The following is a 19851-nucleotide window of genomic DNA, read 5'->3' as shown; positions in this document are numbered from 1 at the left end:
TTTTTTTGCTTTAATACATAAATGTAGCAGTCTTTTAAAGAACCTAAATTAAAATGTCCTCATTCATTCATTCATTTGGACTTTTATTCTATTTTAATTCTGTCAGTGTCTAAAATTCTATTGAACTTTTTTAAATGATTACGTTTTAGCAATGGTTTGGACTAGAAACAATTATATCATTAGAAGCTTAATGATTTTCTGTAGTTTTTACTCAAGTTGTATCTCTGGGTCAAAGTTGGAACAGGTTGCATATATTTAAAGACTCAATATAGATTTCATTTATACAAAAAAAAATTGCCATTAGGCCTTTGAGATAGTTGTCAGTTTAATTGACTCTCGATGTGAGTGGTGTAATTGCTGTTGGGTTATCCATGTCTCTCTATGAGCGTGGTAACGAGTGATCTTGTTTGTTGCTGTGTGGGTGTGTTTAAATGTGTGCTATTTTTTTCAATCTCACATACAGCATCAACATCATTAGACTGCCCACTTTCCAATTTCGGCTTAAAAGGTTTGTTCACCAGCCTGCAAGAATGGCTCATACGTCTGAATGATCCCACTCTGTGTGGGCAGAAATGTGACCCGGCCTCAGGGTTGAGGGTACCAAGCCAGACTGACCAGACAGACTGCATACTGACAGCATTGAACTTGGAGAGGCATGTTGTGGATTTTACAACTTGTCCTACATGATATCCTACATTTTTCGCATAAAAAAAAAAGTGTTTCATACATCATTTGTTTAATTACTCAAAAGTTCAGTTATTTGTAATACCTGGGGCCAGCACAGTGCTTTTGTGTTTTTGTGACCGTTTTGTAATCTCTTTAATCTCTCAGTTTGTTTTAATCTATATTTCTGTGTGAACTCAATTGGTTCACTGGACTTTGACAAATGGAGACTTTGTTACGATTTTGGTGGCATTTCTGTGTACAGAGCCATTCAAATCTCATAGCCAAAATAATTAAGATTCCTTAGGAATGCATTTAGTATTTACATTTGTAGTTGTGAAAGTGACATTCCCTCCCATTGATTTACCTGATAGGTCAAAGGTCACTGAGTCAAACAGTGTTCAATATCCCACTGTAGGGGTTCTGTGGGGTTTCACGACCACCCAGTTGCAGTGCGTGTGTTCTAGTCTCCTCTCCTTGACCTTTGACATCTCCGTCTCAGATTTGATTTGAGCATGTGTGTGCAGCTGCAACAAGTTGATAATTCATTAGATCGCAGTCGTTGTTTATAATCATTATCAGATGTAATTAGATTTTGACTTGTTAAATGTTATTTGGCTTTTGCAGTGTGATTACCCTTCTGTCAAAGACTTTATCGGCTTTCAGAAGTGACATTTAAGTGTATTTGTAGTTAATGGAGTATTGACTCTCTGAGGATGACACTTCCAGTGGGGTTCAAGAGGGATCACTTGTTAGTTAAAAGTTTACTTTGACTAAACAAGGAACTTTGCCAACTTACTTGTGACCTATTAGACCCATAATGCAAGATGTATAAATTACAAAAATGCCAAACTATCACCTTATCAGAACATCCAGTGTCCAGTGTCATTTCATAATAAAGGTTAAAGTCCCCCTGTAGTCAATAATGTTATCCATTTAAAACTAATCTTTGATCACCAAAATGACATATTTAAAAGTTTTTTCCTTGAAAAAAAATTCTTCATGCTTTAAAATAGCTTGAATGTAACACTACACCCTTGCCTCATTTAATGTACGCGGTTCTATGAATATGCAAATTAGCCCCGCTTCCACTCACTCACACCAGCTCAGAGATCCACTCGCTGACGTAATTGGTTACAAGGTAGTTTGTGACGTCAGAAACACCAGCGATTTCATACCGCGTTTTTGAGACTATCTTAGGTACACTGCAGTTTTAAGGAGAAAAAGACTCAGCAATGGTGTTGACTTATGAATTTACACATGGTTTGTCTTAAAGCATATTAAAAACACCACATAGACATATACACAACATTAAAAACTTGATTTTCAACACAAGGGGACTTTCATTTTGTAGTAAGGTTTGTAAATCAGAACTTTAAGACGATGAGATTTTGTTGTGGGCGGAGCTACCCAGCATGATGTGATAAAAATAGAAAACATTATTGGTAAATGTTGGTTAGAACTAAAACTAATAAAGCTTAAATAAAATATTACAAAAATTAGAATGTGAAGAAGCTACAGTATGTATGAATATTAAAATAACCTTATAACAAAAGGCAAAAGCACATAAGAATACTAAAAGTTCAAATAAAATTTAAATGCTCATTTTACTGTACTCGTTATAGTGTTTGAGATGTTAATCCTGCCCTAAAGGCTTAGAGAGAGAATGTTTTTATTCTTCATTCAGGAAGATCAAAGAAACAATCTGTCTGTGTTTAATCTTTTCCGCCAATGAACTGGAAGACCTTCTAGGCTGAGTGTGATTTGCCCACAGCCATTGTGGAGCTTTGTGCGGAGCACCGTTGTTCAAACGTCTACCAAAAAACACGGCGGTGTGAACAGCAGGAATGAGGGCAGAAGGCTGGGAACAGCCACAACAGACGATTACACAGCTAAGAGCTTAGCAACTTTTTTTTTTAAACACTAACCTATAAGGGGTGGAATGGAGGGGGGTTGTTTTGGCCCTGTCGTACCCGAGTACAGGTCAGGTCTGAGCTTTGGATGGATGGAGCGGTTCGTCTCCTCCCCTTTGAATCCAAACCTCCTTAAAGGAGGGAAAGCACTCTACTTCCAGACATACAGGAGAAGGGAACCGTTAAAATACAAGGAATGGCCTTAGGGCAATCTGACCAATCTGTGGACGAAAAGGAGACAAGATGAGACGAAGAGAGGGAGGATGAGAGGAGAGGAGTGGAGGGGAGACCAAAGAAACTGCGAGGGAAGAGCTCAAAGGGTGTGAAACCGTAACGAGGGATAAAAAGAGATGAGAAAAGACCATCAAAAAAAAAGAAGAGACATCCTCAAAGGTATGAGATGAGACATGAAGACCTAAAAGGTGCAAGAGCGTAATGAGAGGAGAAGATAGTTTGCAGGGAGAGCCGGTCTGCCAGCTGCTCATATTTGATCTTCTGTAGGATAAGAGTCGCAGAGCAGCACAAAGAGCCTTGTGTGTGCGGATACATGAGGTCAGCAGAAAAGCCCTGGACAGCTTGAAGATGGCATGAAGTTAAGTGTGTGTGTTTGTACAGCGCTGATAATTGCCTACTGCTATTGTGAAGTCAAAGTCAACATGACAAAAGACATCTTAACCCGAATGTGATATTAAAGCGCTGAGCCGAGGATTCACAAACAGAGTGCTTACAGGAGATCCAGTCATGAGAAACCAAGGTGAAAGCCAGGAGAACTCACCGAAGGGAGAGAAAATCCATCAGGAGATTACCTTTGGCTGGAAGCACAAGTCTGATTCATCAAACTCTTCATGGGAAACTAGAAACTCGTGCAAGAGCTTCTGCATAAATCATTAAGAGTTGAAGCCAAGTGAATGTCTACATTCAGTTTATTTACTTTAGTTCCTACTGTGTTTTAGGCAGATCACTATCTCACACCTGTGTGGTCACCGTAATAACAGACATTGCTTGTCAAGAGATGCATCGTTGGAAATTTCGGTGTTTATTCATCCAGAAAGGATCTATGTAGTAAAAGGAACTATACAAAGCAAATCCTTTTTCTGTCAGCATTTTGAGTTCCAGTTGCGGTCCAAGTGTGGATATTCTCAGAGTTACAATGTTCCCAAAGCTTTTTCCCAAGATTTCGGTTGAAGGAGACTCTAAAAGTACTAGCCGGGACTTAACGTTTTGGATGATATTCTTGTGCCGTTGTGTTTTTGTACGGATATAGTGTGACTGCAGGCCACATCGGACTTATTGTTGAAGATGCTCGGGGGAAGACAGTTCGGATGCACTTTCTTGCATCCTTTATTTTACTATAGTTTCATGCACAGAAGCGTCTTCCGTAAAATTAAAAGTTGCGTCAGCTTCAAACATGGTGAGTCAGACATTCTTTTCAATGTGAAAAAGCAAAGAAAATGTGAAACATTGTTTCCTCAATCAGCTCAGTCAGGAAAGGGCAGTAAATCCCTTCCTGTCTTCTAGGTTTAGTTGAATTTGTACCATCTTGTACCCTCGTTTGAGTCCGGAGACCCGGAAAGCGCCACCGATCCAAAGCTTCCAGGAAGTCTGGCCTAATCCCGCTCATATGCATGCCACATGTGATTCACGCTTGTTTTCAGCCTGACTGATGCAGACAAAAGAACAGGACAGGAGAGGAAGTGTGCGATTTTCTCCTCAGAGGGCATGACATGAAAGAATAGCTTAAATCAGGCTTCTTTAGCAGCTCTCTCCTCACTGTTATGGGGCTTTTTTTGTCTCTGATACAGGAGAACAGGGATCAATCTATATTTCCACTTCAGCTAAAACTCATTTTTAGCGCTCTAAAAGATCTGTCAAATAGCTCAAGACTTATTTTCCATAATAATATTACAATAGCACACTAACTGAAAATATTCACATTTAATTTAGGCCTGTAAATTCAAAGCATTATTAAGGAAAAATAAATAAAGATTCAAAATTTTTAAAGATTAACTGCAGAGCATAAATTTATTTTAACTGAAACTTTGCAACGTCTTTTAATAATGCTCATTTTGATGTCTAAATATTGATTTATGAGAATCATTTGATTAATGGGCATATGTAAATAATTTGATTATTGAATCTATATAAAGTTGAATCTATATAAATATAAATCTATATTGAATCTATATATAGTATATGTATTAACAAAGAAAAAAAAAATCAGCAGGGGTGTGTCAAGGTTATTGTGTAAAATCAGCAGAAGTTTCCTATATGTTAGCTTGTGTTTCCGAATTTTCCTTTATGTTGGCTTGTGTTTCAGGAATCTTTGGTCAGAAGTTGGAAGAGACAGTTCGATACGAACGACGTTATGGCAACAAAATGGCTCCCATGCTGGTGGAGCAGTGCGTGGACTTCATCCGCTGCTGGGGTCTACGAGAGGAAGGGCTCTTCCGTCTGCCTGGACAAGCCAACCTCGTCAAAGAGCTTCAGGATGCTTTCGACTGTGGAGAGAAGCCGTCTTTCGACTGGTACTTGCTCTAAATACACTTATAGTCTCTGTAGGAATTATTTCAAAAGGTGGTTTTCACAGCGATGCCATAAAGAACCAATTTTGGTCCCCCAAAGAACCTTTCAGTGATCAGTTCTTAAAAGACGTGGACTTATTTTACTTGGTATGAAGAGCATTTTGAAAGTCTAAAGAATCTTTCTCCACTATGAAGAAGTTTTCGTGCAAAATTAAGGTTCCCAAAAGGGGTTTTTGCAGCAATGCCATAGAAGATTTTTTTTTAAACATTCAGATATGCTTTGGATAAGCATATCTGCTAAATGCATACTGTACATGGTGACCTGCAACATCTTGCTCTTTTCAAATACCATAGCATTTAAATAATGCCTGAACTGAGTCCTAATTAAATGCATTACGAAAGATTTTAGTTTACTCTGGCTCCAGTGACAAATCAAAGTGAAAAGACGCAGTTGACAGCTCTGTTTAGAGCCTAGGAAGCTTGTTCAACATACTTTCACTTCATAACTAAACCCATTAGTGTGCCATCTTTTTGCTTGATCAAATTTATTTGCTTTCTTCTAAGATGTCTGCCATTACAATTAAGCAGAACCTAAATCTGGAATATTTATCCACACATTTGCATTTATGAATTACCAAGACAAAATTTAACAACACCAGGTTTTTATTTTGTCTTTTTCTTCCTTTATAATTATGACGTTCCCCAAATGACCTATTTTCCATTTAGTATAGATGTTTATCCAGTATTAGACTGAAAGTGCAGTATTTTGTCCATTTTAATGGAATGTCTCCTCGTTACATTACATTAAAATGTAGACGTGGACACTTTCTCTTTCGGGAGGAGCTTTCTCTGTACTTCCATGATACCAAATGCTGCAGATAACACCAGCAGCTGTTTTCCAGTTGATTTACAGTCTGTGATTTTAGCGATGGCTGTCAGAGCTCCACACAGGAGGAGACACCAGGAAAAGCACACTGCATATTTAACACCGTTCGTATTTAGATCTCGTTGGTGTCTGAAGCAAAGGTGATAATTATAAAGGGTCATTGCTCAGAAAATACATTTGGCGGTTACATTATACATGTGCCAGCTATTCCTGTACAGCCCACCCAGGAAGTGACAATAAATCCAGGATGTTACGGCGTCACCACAAGCCCAAGTCCTCTACGGGGCTGTTATAGGGCTGATCAGTGACGGGCTAGTACTTGCTTTGATTTAGTACCAGCTTCCTGTTACTCATCATTAGATACACTGGGATACCGACACAGGGATGTCCACATGGCCCACAATCTCTCTATAGGGTGTGTTCACACTTGTAGTTCAGTTTTCTTGGTTCTTTTGGTCCGGGCCAAAAAAAGAAAATGATACATTTAGTCCTGGTTCGCTTGGCGTTCACACTGTCATTTTTAACACCGAACCTAAAGATACAAAACAAAACAAGTTCATTTTTAAGCGAACCGAGACCCACATTTTCATGGGTCTGGATGAACCACACTATTAGAGCAATTGCACCAAAGTTTGTTTTGAAGTGTGAACACATCCTTAAAGTGTCCTGTACTCTTTTACATGCTTTATCTCTTCTGTAATGTTTAAAACACTGGATGCTTCTAGCTTTTCATTGGTCACTTTAACATTAATATGTCTACACTTTCCATCTTTTCTCTGCAGTAACACAGACGTTCACACCGTGGCATCCTTGTTGAAGCTGTACTTGAGAGAGCTGCCTGAGCCGGTCATCCCGTTCTGTAAATATGAAGAGTTTCTGGCCTGCACCAAACTCCTCAGCAAAGACCAGGATGAAGTGAGTCGCCTCATAACACATTTAATAAAAAAAATGAAGGCATGAATGGTTGACCATCACATTGCAAGCATGCGACTGTCATGAGTGCCATTAATGATGCAGGTTGCCAGATACTATATACGCTACTTTTTTTAATATTGAAAGATTATTACATTTTAAAATAATTTATGTAATTTATTCCTGTGATGGGAAAGCTGAATTGTCAGCATCATTACTCCAGTCTTCAGTGTCACATGATCCTTCAGAAATCATTCTGATATGCTGATTTGCTGATCAAGAATAATATTTAATTATTATCATGAATACAGTTGTACTGCTTAATATTTTTGCGGAAACTGTTTTTCAGGATTCTTAGATGAAGAAAACAAGAAAGTTCAAAAGAACATAATTTAGGCCTAGTTAAAATAATCTTTTGTAATATTGTCACTTTTGATCAGTTTAATGTATCCTTGCTAAATAAAAGTTTACATTTTAAAAACTACTGACAGTTTAACTTTCTCAGCAAGTGTAGATCAAATTGTTGGAAACATTAAGAATACAATGTGTGTATGCATTGTGATATGAATTTCATTTAGCCACATGTTGGACATGTATAATTCACTCTTTACTGTTTAAATAGGGATTTTTTTGTTTGTCTTGCTTACTTGTTATACTATTCGATCAACTTAGGTAAATTAAAATGAGGCCTAAACTAAGGGAGTTTAGCACTGATCCTGCAGTTGTTTGTAATTTAGTGTTTTACAACACTTGGTTTAACAGACTGAATAAAAGTAAAGGATGTTATCTTTTTCATAATGCGTCTACTGTAGACTCAAGGTATTGTTGACCTCTTTGGTGCCATTCCTCGCGCTATTTCTCATTTCTGTTTGAGTTTGGTTCCCACCAGCAGGCTGAGAGAATGGCATATGACTCATCACATTATTCTCCTGCAGTCGTCTTTCATCTTGCATGTATCCATTCTTTATTTTCGCTGAGCCCGAAGAAGAACGGGTCGACCCTGAGGAACGGAAACAGCCTCATTCTGACTTTAATGTTCAACTTTTACCTTGCATAAATCACCAGTGTGTCCAGCCAGAGGCTTTTCAGGATAGAATCAAAGTGCACAATGGGGTTTTGCAAGATTGAATTTAATTTACTGGCCCAAGGTTTTGAACGAGATTCGTACCTGTGAGAATCCCTCGAGTACGGTACACACAAAGAATCTTGGTACGATGTCAAATGAAGCTGAAGGCTGTACTGGATCCATTTGTTTTTGAGAAATAGCTTTCTCATGTGGTGCAACAAAGTCATTTTCCTCAGAGAGAGCCTGCAGGGAAAAGACATATCAACCATGATAAAAACAGATCTGGGATGGAGCGCATCATTAAATCTAGACAGTCATCAATTGTTAAACTCATTGACCCATGCCTAGACGAATAGCATAGTTATAACAAAAATAAATTGCATTATGAATATTTAAAGTCAATTAGGAAGAGTTTTAAAAGCAATTGGATAGGTTAAAATGTATTTTGATTTAGTAAGTCTTTAAATTATGTATATTAGTCCAGTTCATTTCAAATTGAATTACAGAAGTCGACAAATGCATATATTTCCTTTTTATATATGCCTTTCCCTTTGTCTTTATACAGGGAATGAAGGAATTAAGAGGGCAAGTAGAAGGTCTACCTCTGGTGAACTACAATCTGCTTAAATACATATGCAAGTAAGTGATTTGATTTATTTTATTCCTTTGTGGCTCATCACATTATGCATTAATGTTGTGAATTTCTCAGGTTACATGATTCTGCAGGTTACACTGTAATGCCTTAGATGGCTATATATGGCAACATTAACTCACTCAACAGCAAAAAAATAAAGGAGCAACAGCACTCTTGCTTGTTATATATTATATTATATTTTAAGGAGCCCTATGACATGCTTAAAAAATAAATAAATAAATAAATATATATACATACATACATATATATATATATATATATATATATATATACATACATATATATATATATACATACATACACATATATAAATCTGACCACATATTAAGAATTTGTTCCCTCTTTTTAGTAAATCATGGTCATGTTGTACAGTACAGTTTTGACTGACCTGAAACAAAGGAACAAATTATTACAATGTGGCCACGATTTAGTAAAATGAGGGAATGGATTATTAACTTGTGGACACAATGTATATATTTTTTCCACGTCATGTGCTGGGTTCCGTATAAAATATAAAATATAATCTTTTTTTTTTTTTTTTTTTTTGCCACAATCAAGTTCCATCCAATAAACCAACCAACAAATAAGTAAATATTACTACATGGCTATTTTATATTAAGTTAACCATGTGATAATGGCTATTTTTAAATAGTGTAAACATTTTTTTTTTTTTAAATATGCCATGATATAAAATTTAGGTCATACTGCTCACCACTTCATTTTCAGTTACTCTTACATTTTAATGTATTTACATATTTATTTCTTTTTATTTATGTCCTATGTTACACATTTAGATTTGTACATTCAGTTGCAGAAATCTCAGTTGTAAAGTTAAGACCCTTCTTTCTTTGGATTTAGGTTTTTGGATGAAGTTCAGTCTTACTCAGGTGTGAATAAAATGAGCGTACAAAATCTGGCTACGGTCTTTGGGCCAAATATTCTGAGGCCAAAGATTGAGGACCCGGTGACTATAATGGAAGGTAGGTCTTTTTGTCCTTATCTCTCACTCCAGACAGCTCTAAATCGTGATTATTTTAGTGTTTGAGCAATCTGTCATGTGTTCAGGCACAGTACTGGTCCAGCAATTGATGGCCGTTCTGATTGGCCGGCATGATGTTCTTTTCCCACCCGAAGAGGACCATACTTGCACCCTGGAACTGGTTAATAATAACAACAATGAGACACAGAAACGGCCTACAAATGGTCAGCTACAAAACAAAGAGAACAATAACACCAGTGGGGTGCGACAATGCACCTGGGACGCACCCGAGTCACCCACCCGGGCTCCTCTGGACAATGGCTCTCCCCGCTCGGGCAGCCCGCGTAACGGTTTCACCGGACAGCGATTCGAGGTGACCCGCAGTCCGCCACTGGCGGTAAAAAAGAACCCGGCTTTCAGCAAAGGCAGCGGGATTGTCACTAACGGATCGTTCAGCTCGTCGTCATCATCCTCATGTGACGCCAATCAGGAAAAGAGTCAGACTCTACCTACTATAGGCACCCTGCATGCCCGTCGGACGGGTGCGATAAAGGGCTCGGGCACTAAAATGGGTGTCCAGAATGGTGTCGTTCGAATGGGCATATCCAGCACTGACGTGACGATTGGGACTCTGAATGGGCGGAATGGACTCTGGGTGCCCAATGGTCACGTTACAATGCGTGAGGTTAAAAGTCGAGACGCCGAGCATCAGCAGAACCGCCTGTCCACATACGACAACGTCCACATCCATCAGCAGCAGACGACACAGCCCAGTCTGAGCAGCAGCTGTGAGGACAAACAGAGTGTGGACAGCGCCACATGGTCCACCTCGTCTTGCGAGATCTCCCTACCGGAAAACTCAACCTCCTGCCGCTCCTCCACGACCACGTGCCCAGAGCAGGACTTCTTTGGTAACAACTTCGAGGACCCTTTGTTGGACGGGCCAGTACAGGAGGACAACAGACTGGTGGCGGACGACAAGGAGCAGCGGACCAGTGTTGGAGGAGGCCGGGGAAGCAGAGGAACCAGCAGCAGCGACAACAGTGAAACGTTTGCCATCACAAATGGACCGACCAACCACAGTGCACTACACAGCCTGGTGGCCAGCCTCAAACAGGAAATGCTCAAGCAGAAGAATGAATACGAAGCCAGGGTCAAGAGGTGAGAGCCATGTTTAACCATAAAATGAACTTTTTTTTGACTTAAAACTAATGGTACCAGGCTACTGTTTGCCTTTGTCCTTGTCTTTGGTAGGAGAGTACTCAAATAAGTTTTTCATAGTTTTAATGAAATTGAAAATGTATAGAAAACAAATGAAAATCTGATTTAATTTTTCACCCTGGTTGTTTCCAACCTGCATGCCTCTCTTTCTTTTGTGGATCAGTGTCAGTGATGAGTGTTTCCATCTACTACATTTTTTACATTTTTTCCCACAACAATGGGAAAACACCAATAATCACCAAAAAACAAAACACACACACACACACACACACACACATGTCTGGTGCACTATCTTTGTGAGGACTCTCCATAGACGTAATGGTTTTTATACTGTACAAACTGTATATTCTATCCCCTTACACTGCCCCTGCCCCTAAACCTACCCATCACAGGAGACATTCTGCATTTTTACATTTTCAAAAAAACTAATTCTGTATGATTTATAAGCTTTTGTACCCATGGGGACCTCAATTTAGGTCCCCACGGTGACACGAGTCCCCATGAGTCTGTGTGCATTCAGGTTTAAGTCCCCATCGGTGTAGAAAAACATGTCCACACATACACACACACACACACACACACACACACACACACACACATATATATATACAGTATATGAGATGTCAAATATTTGAAATATTTTCCCTGTTGCTTTTTTTGCATAATTTATCACTGCAAAAAAATGTTTTGCATTTTTTTAAAGCAAGTTAAGGAGGATTTTGCTTAAAACAAGAAAAAAAATACTATTTGCCAATGGGATGGAAAAACCACAACAGCAGAAAAAAAAAAATATATATATATATATGTGTGTGTGTGTGTGTGTGTGTGTGAAAAAGTCACTTTTCAAATGTGTTTTCCCACTTAATAAAACAAAAGTAAATGTATTTAAACATGTATTTTTTATTGTTATTACAATAACAATAATAATTTTATATAATAATAATATATATAAAATAAAAAAATATTATGATGTTATTGTATTAACAATAAAAAATACATGTTTAATTACACATTTACTTTTGTTTTATTAAGTGGGAAAATACATTTGAAAAGTGACTTTTTCACTGTCATTGTTTTGTTCTCTTGAACACACAGGTGGGTCTTTTGCATAACTTAAAGTTCTCTTGAATGGAAATATAACTGATCTGATGTCAAGCCTGATGTGATGCGTCTAGATGCAACATATTTGCATTCACTTGGATTTATGGATTAATGTCTAAATTCACGATGTTTGTTCTTTTTGAAGTTAAAAAAACAACAAAAAAACTGTGCTTCATGATAGAATTAACTTTCACCTAAATAAACCTTTTAGGTGTTCTATTAAACTATCACAGTACTAATAGTGTATTCACCCACCCTTTCCCATCCTCTCTGTAGTCTGGAGCATCGGAATCTAGAGTTGGAGACAGTGATGGCGAATCTACATGAAGAGCTGGACCAAGAGAAGAAGAAATACACCATGGTGGAGATCAAGCTGAGGAACGCTGAGCGAGCCAAGGACGATGCAGAAAAGAGAAACGAGATGTTGCAGAAAGAGATGGAGCAGTTCTTCTCCACCTTCGGAGACCTGACCGCAGACCCGCGACGGCCCGACAGAGCCAACACCATCTGGATCCAGTGAGTCTTTTCACCCACGCTTGTGTTGAGGACAGTCTATTATTAACATTACACTGTGTGGGCTGTTCTCAGACAGAACGGGACTAAATCAGCCTTCACGGCATCTCCTCAGTCCGTTCGATTCAAAGGTTTCGACGCGGCTGAGCGAAGCCCTTTGAGCCAAATTTTCAGAGCTGATTGCGGACCAGTTGTGGGATTGCTGTTGGATTGAATTCATAAAGACAGATGATGGGATGATGCAGCTTGGCTAAGGTGAAAGATGTCATGATGAAACCTAAAGAAGGGGATATGACAGAAAATGAGTGTCAAACAGAAAGAAGTGGATTCTGACTAAATAATGACAGGAAACCTTTGCTCTGAAAGCGAATGGTAAGATGAACTCTTGGCTGTAACAGTTGAATGTGAGAAAACGAATGAATTATGAGAATGAACAATGAGTCTTAGATGATGGGAAATTCCTGAAGGACGACAGAACCAGGAATGTCACTCGTATTTCCTCTTGTGATCCAACCAAACGTGTCCTTGAGCTGTCGTGTGTCCTCTTGTGTATATAAAGGCGAAACGATGTTAACAATTCCACGGTGAAAAACAAATGTCTGTATAAATGCAAATTAATGTTTAATGTACGTACAGTACTGATATTTAAACAGAATTCTCAATGTTACGTATACATTTTATATCAAGGCTTTTCCTTGCACTTACCGTAAGCATACGAGTTGCTGTTGTTTTCAGTATGGTACGAATATGAGATGTGGCAAACATTTTGAATATCATTCAGTCTTTCCTGGTGCTTTTTTGCATAAATTTACCACTGCAAAGAAACATTTTCTTCATCAGTATTAAAAATAATCATTTTTGAAGCATAAATCTAACAATTTAGAGAGGTACAAAATGCAACTTGTGGCCAGAAAATAATATATATATATACTTTGAATAATGTCTCAGATAAATTGTAAGGGTTTTAATGTATTTTTATTGGGAAAAGACAAAAATACTGATGGAGAACATGCTTTTTTTTGCAGTGCATCCCGATATGACCAAAACCAATTAAACAAGGAAACCTGTAAATACTGGGCAAAATACTGGGAAAACAGGGCAAACGCTCAGCCTGTCTTTGTCATTTGTGCCTGTCGCACATCATTTGCTTTCAGCGGTGCTAGACGAGAGGAAGTCTGTTAAAATGAAGACTAAAGACTTGACGATTCAAACCCGATGGGGTTTGTTCATCTCTCGGACCACGTGTCTGTGCGTTTGCGGTCATTTGCGTTGTCACAGCTGTCCATGCTTCTACTGTAGCTTGATGCATTCAGTGAAATGCAATGAAATTAAATTATGTGACCTCATTTAAACTGTCTTAAATTGTCTGGTGTTATTGTATCAGTCGCTGGGGCCGACCACACATGAAATCCGTGGGTGGTCTGATGTGTACAACCACAAAATGAACATTATGAATCACTACAGCATACTCCCAAACAAATTCTGGCCATTGACTATGAAAAATCAATATCCCTTATAGTGAAAAATTGTGATTTGCTTTGAAATATCCAATTGTTATAATTCTTAAATGCGACATAAAACACACAGAATGACGCAGAATGCAACAAAATCATGGGGATATTGACCCGATCTTGTTGTTCTTACTGTACGCTGGGTGGGCTTTCATCTTTTTCATCATGTATTTGCTGGTGTTGATGTTCAATTAGGCAGAACATTTCTCAGCACAGTGTTGCAATCTCTCACTAAAAGATGCAAAAAATAATTTCGGACATCATTTACTCAACCCATAGAACTCAAAAGATGAACGAAAGCATCAAAAGTGTGTTCCATTTGGTTATATTCCAAGTCATTCTTTACCAACATCTTTTATTTCAGCTTTATTTAATTACCAAAAATATATCTTTAATAATTATAGTTAATGATAACAACATTGGTTGGAATGACAAGAGGTATGTGTGGAATTCAGGAACCCTTGATATAGCGACACCGGTGGCCGGTAAGTGAACTGCATTAAGAAACTTATTGCTCGCGTTCGCGCAGACGTAACGTACAAGAGACTGAACGTGTCAAGGCCCGTGTGAAGTTCTGTTATGGTCTTCGCTACTGGCAGGAAATACATTTGCAGCGATTTAGGCCTACTTTTAACGAACATCCAGATGCAGTTCAACGCTACTGTGAGCAGATTTTCTGTCCAATCAAATGCTCTCTAGAATCTAAAGCGTCCCGCCCCCTATATTATAAATAGACGCTGAAGCTGCGGCTAAAATCGGTCACTTGTTCACACATTTACTATTTTCTACATGGTGAACTAGTGGGGAACGATCAGACTATTCAGTAAATATGCTTTCCATTGGGGCGAATGAAGTCTGGTTTCACATTACGCTATTGCCTATTTTTAAAAAGGGGAGGAGCTGTTTGATATGTCTTCCTGTTTCAGTGTAAATTACGTCAACACATTGAATAATCAAGGCACTTCGGTGGGCCATTAACTAATCCTTTAACTTTGCTACAGACCTGTAACGCTGCCCCGGTGCACTCTGGGGATTAACATCCTCATCATTTTTCCCCAGTAAGGGTCTGCTTGAATTTAAAGATCCCATAATGTATTTCAGCCTGAACCTATTAGAAGACACACCAGGGGGCCTGCGGTCTCCATCCTCACACCAGCAGCACATAGAGGGAGTCTGGCTCACACACTCCGCACCTTTCTTCACTGCATAATAGGCTTATAGCAGCCGGACAAAGTAAACGCAGCCCGCAAATTCCATTCTGAGCTACAGATGACAGAGAGGAGAGGGATCCAGGAATATTTTCACGCCAAGCTTGATCTGAAGAATACGAACCTCTGGAAGCTGGAGAGAAGCACAGATAATAGAGTGCTTCTCATGCAGGGATCGGCCTTTGTTGGCGAGTCAGGTTTTGTTCCATTTTATAGAACTAAACCAAATGAGATGGAAGTCCACTGTAGGTAACAGAGCTATTGAGATGATAAATATGCTTCAGTCAAGTGTGTGTGTGTGTGTGATCCTGGTATTCCCTACGTTATGGGTACCAGATGTCCCCACAAGTATAATACTAGTAAATTTTGACCTTATGGGGACATGTGTTGGTCCCCAGGAGGAAACAAGCTTATTAATCAGACAGAATTCTACTTTTTGAAAATCTAAAAATGCAGAAAGTTGTCAGTGATAGGTAGGTTTAGGGGTAGGGGACAGAATGTTTGTACAGTATAAAAACTATTACGTCTATGGAATGTCCTTGATTATACATAATTGTTTCAAAAAATGATGTTAAAATGTGGGTATCAAATATGATGCATCAGGCTTTTGAGGAACGTTTATTTGTTCATCTCTCAATCATTCTTGTATTGCATTGCATTACATGCCCCCCCACCCCCCACCCCCCCAAAAAAGAAACTATGGAGATTTAAGCCTTTAAATATATTTCTAAGACATATTATTGGGAGATATAGAATGACAACTGATATTTATATTCATTTTATGTAAGTAGTCTCCTATACTGGTATTAAGATCTTATTGATTTATATTACAAGAATCAGAATGTCATCTTTTTGGCTACAATACAGTATGAGCCATGATGTATCAAATATGATACTCAACAAAAAACACATGCAAACTTTTAACTTCTAAATTATTTTTTTTCATACTATTATTTCAGGTCAGGGTTAAACTGTCTTAAAAAAAAAGATGTTTTCGCAAACAAAAGCTGTGAGTTTTTCTCACAATGAATCTCTCTTTTCATTTTTTGCAGTCACTTTTAAATCATCTGGGTGTCAAGGTGATTTATAGGATGTAGATATAGTCAGTTCAGCTGAGGTTCACACAGGTGTTCAAGCACAATTATTTTATCATTCAAAACATTAAATCATTTTTTGAAATGTTTAGCTTGAAACGTTCCAAACTGAGTTCCTGTCCTCATGAATTAGACATCACTATGGCTTACATTAAGTTTAACTCCACATGTCTATCTGAAGAATTATTTTTGAGCTCAATGTGGTTAAAAAATGTGGATTTATTACAGAAACTCCAGGAGTTTCATTCCTGGAAAACAAATGAAAACAATCTGATAACAATTGTGATTTAAAAAAGCATAACTTATGTTTATGTTTTTTTCTCATTACAGTCATCATGGTCAGGTGTGGGTCACACTCTTTTTTTTTACAACCCAACTTTGATTTCCTCATCATTTCAACCTCTATAACTAATTTCAAGGTCTCATGAAACTGCTTTGAAAACATCTCTGATATTTCCAGGTTTTCCGTGACTACAGGAACCCTATTTGGAAACCTGAGCTTGTGCCATGTTATAAACTCCCTGGTTGGCTCATAGACGGTCTGAGAAGAAGCATGCATTGGTAAGGTATTAAAATAAGCAGATATTATGGTGAAGCCTCTGTGTTGAAGAACTCATTTATATTCAGGAATCCTAAATTGAGGACTCTTCAAGGCCGGCTTTGAGAAGGACCGAAAGCACAGATCTCAAAAATGACCCTAATAGAAAGACAGCACTTCTTCAAAATCTGGCTCTCTGGATTCTGTGAAAACGGTAAAAAGAAAAACAAAACCCGAAAGAACAAAAGAGATGAGAGAAGCCTCTCTCTACCTCCTTGCTTTGAATTGAAAAACCAAACCTTGCTTTATTCCTCACTCTTTTAAAACCCCACATTCTGAACACACTCTCTCTCTCAATAATCCCACTCATTCCTTAGTGATTCCTAGTGATGTCCGATTCTTGAATGAATCGTTCGTTTGAGCAGGTTCTCAGGAAGTAACCGGTCGAGCAGATGTGGGGAGGAATCAGGTCCTCCCTCGAAACCGCGTCTCCATTCGGACCCCAAGCGATCCCATTACTTTTAATAGGTATACTCTTTTTAATAGGCACTGTCCTGATTACAATTCCTACAAGATCATGTTATGGTAGTGCTGTTTGAACTATGTTCTAATGACTGTTAATGTCTGGTTTAGCTCATGTACTAGCATAGCGTACAGATACCCAATTAGCCTGATAGCATACACGTATTGCACCACAATCATCTTTAATGTAATAATGTGTTAAATTATGTTATATCATGTCCAAATATTTCAGTTATAAAGAGATTGTAATGATGTTCAGTTATTCACTTTAACTATTAATTCATTAACAGGTCATGTGGTGTTGATCTGCTAATCTCTATCTAATAATAATTTAGACAGCTCATTGCTGTTAATGCAGTTATTATGCAAGCAGTGTTTATGACCTCATATTAATTGATCAACTACATAGAATATTCATACTTTTTAAAAATCCCTTTTCTCACCTCAGGAAGATTCTAAATGAATGTCACAAAGCTAATTAAAAACTAAAAAAACAACCCATATAAATAGCTACCATTCACCATGTCTATGCCTAGCTTAAATTAAAAGGCCTATAAAGGCATGCGAATTCAAGAACAGATGACAATTCATTTCAAGGTCAAAGGAGTTTATTTTCAGTCACATACAGATATTTATATTACATACACAGTACCTTTAAAATGCCGGGTGCTAACAGCAATTCATAGTGCTGTTTAAATCTTTAAGTTTTATTTTAATTTTTTTTTTTTTTCCCCAAACCATCTATTTTTATCTTGCATTTGAATAATTGAATAAAAAGCCTGGAGCAGGTGGTGTGAAAATGGCGTTAGATGTCAAAAAGAACCACAGCCTCCATCTTAAACTCTCAACAGATGGCTCACTGACAGCACAGAAAGAGATAGACGGAGAGAGAAAGAGGCTTTAAAATACCATCTGAGTCCAAATGAAACCATAAAGACTTGATTGAGTTGAACATCACCATGAGACTCTGAACATTACTCGTATTAATACAGTGTGAATTCATGAAAAACAATCCATTGTTCATCCACACTTAAAGAGTTTTGTTATTGCACAAATTGTGATCTCTGACATTGATTAACCTTAGAAAGACATTCAAATAAAAGGAAAGAAAAAACAAACAAGCAGGAGGAAGAGAAACAAAAGGAAGAAGGAAAAAAGGGAAAACGGAAAAAGAAAGGAATGAAGGACAGAAAGGCAAAAAGGAAGAAAGAAAGAAAATTAATGGAAAAACAAGGAAAGGACAATTTAAAAAAGGCAAAGAAAGGAATGTAAACAGAAAGAAAAGTAAGATAGAAAAGATGGAGAAAATAATGCATAAAAGAAGGAAAGAAAAGGAAGGGAAAGGAAAGGAAGAAAAATAATAAGGGAAGGAAGGTAAATAGGTAGAAAGGAAGGCAAAAATGAAGAGAAAAAAACCAAGAATGGAATTGAAAGTTAACAAAAAGCAACAAGGAAGGAAAAAAGAAAAATGGGGGAGAAAAAAAGGAAGTGAGGAAAGTAAACGATAAGGAACTGAGGAAGGAAGAAGGGGAAAAAGGAAAGGATGGAAGCAAAATGAAGATGATAGTAAACGAATAAAAGGAAATTAGGAAGGAGGGAACAGAAACAGGAAGAAAGGAACAAAAGGTAACTAAGAAGAACAGTGAAAGCAGGAAAAACTAATAGCTAGGAAAGAAAAGAAACAAGAGGGAACTGAAAAAGGAAAGAAAAAAGGGTAAGAGAACAGAAAGAAAGTGAATGAAGTCAATGGTAATGGATGGTCAGTATTGCTCTGAGTGTTTCCTTTGATTGCAGTGACACAGATTCATCAACGGTACATTGTTGTGCAGATTGTTTGGATGGAAGCATGTAATTCATATGAAAATATTACATTAAATATACCTTCATTGCAAACATAACATGACAGATGTGTTGTCTGGGAGCTGCTGAACGCTTTCATCTAGTGAACATGCATTAATTATGATGAACATTCAGGACTGGATAATGAACAGTTTTTTGAATTGGACTAATTAACAGATTAAAACAAAACCAGGGAATATTTTACAATTCTGTTAAGGCCACCATCTCGACCAATCAGTTTGAGTTTAAATGATGACATCATAATAGCACATTGTTAAGTAACATAATTTCCAACCTTTCGCTCCGTGCTCACACACTGCACCGCCACTGTTACGAGACAAATCAAACTCTACAATACAGCACGTACAGCACACCTGCCACGTTCTTTCAGCTTTAACACTCAATACTTTACCCACAATGCAACAGTAGTGGCTTCCCAAGTACATCACTGCTCTCACAGGCTTATAATGGTTTCAGAAGCAGCATTATATCATTCTGAAAAGTACACACATTCAATGTTGACACCTACTTTGATCAGAAGCCATTCTGAGACATCAATGTTTTTATTTCAAGCACCATGGGAGAAACACACACTCCTGGGCTGACATTACACACATTTCAACCTCTTACATGAGGAAGCCTTGTAGTTTGAGTTCATATTTCAGGTTAACGTTTTGAGCTTGATTTCATAACAACTGGTTTAAGTTG

General features: G+C 37.9%; 1 protein-coding gene across 6 annotated transcripts in view; it reads left to right on the top strand.

Annotated features, from left to right (window-relative positions):
• arhgap24 (Rho GTPase activating protein 24) overlaps nucleotides 1-13788 on the top strand; it is a 119138-nt gene extending 105350 nt beyond the window's left edge. For all 6 annotated transcript variants that reach the window (XM_079898407.1, XM_079898406.1, XM_079898408.1 and 3 more), the window contains 6 exons: nucleotides 4894-5101; nucleotides 6767-6899; nucleotides 8528-8601; nucleotides 9476-9597; nucleotides 9683-10757; nucleotides 12195-13788. In XM_079898407.1, the coding sequence (XP_079754533.1) occupies nucleotides 4894-5101; nucleotides 6767-6899; nucleotides 8528-8601; nucleotides 9476-9597; nucleotides 9683-10757; nucleotides 12195-12438 (1856 nt within the window). In that variant the 3' untranslated portion in view covers nucleotides 12439-13788. The remainder of the gene's footprint in view (nucleotides 1-4893; nucleotides 5102-6766; nucleotides 6900-8527; nucleotides 8602-9475; nucleotides 9598-9682; nucleotides 10758-12194) is intronic.
• The last annotated feature ends 6063 nt before the right edge of the window (nucleotides 13789-19851 follow it).

Source organism: Squalius cephalus (genome assembly GCF_949319135.1).
Source record: "Squalius cephalus genome assembly, chromosome: 17".
In the NCBI taxonomy this organism is placed as follows: domain Eukaryota; kingdom Metazoa; phylum Chordata; class Actinopteri; order Cypriniformes; family Leuciscidae; genus Squalius; species Squalius cephalus.
The sequence above is the reverse complement of the archived record's forward strand: the minus strand, read 5'-3'. Positions and strand labels throughout refer to the sequence as shown.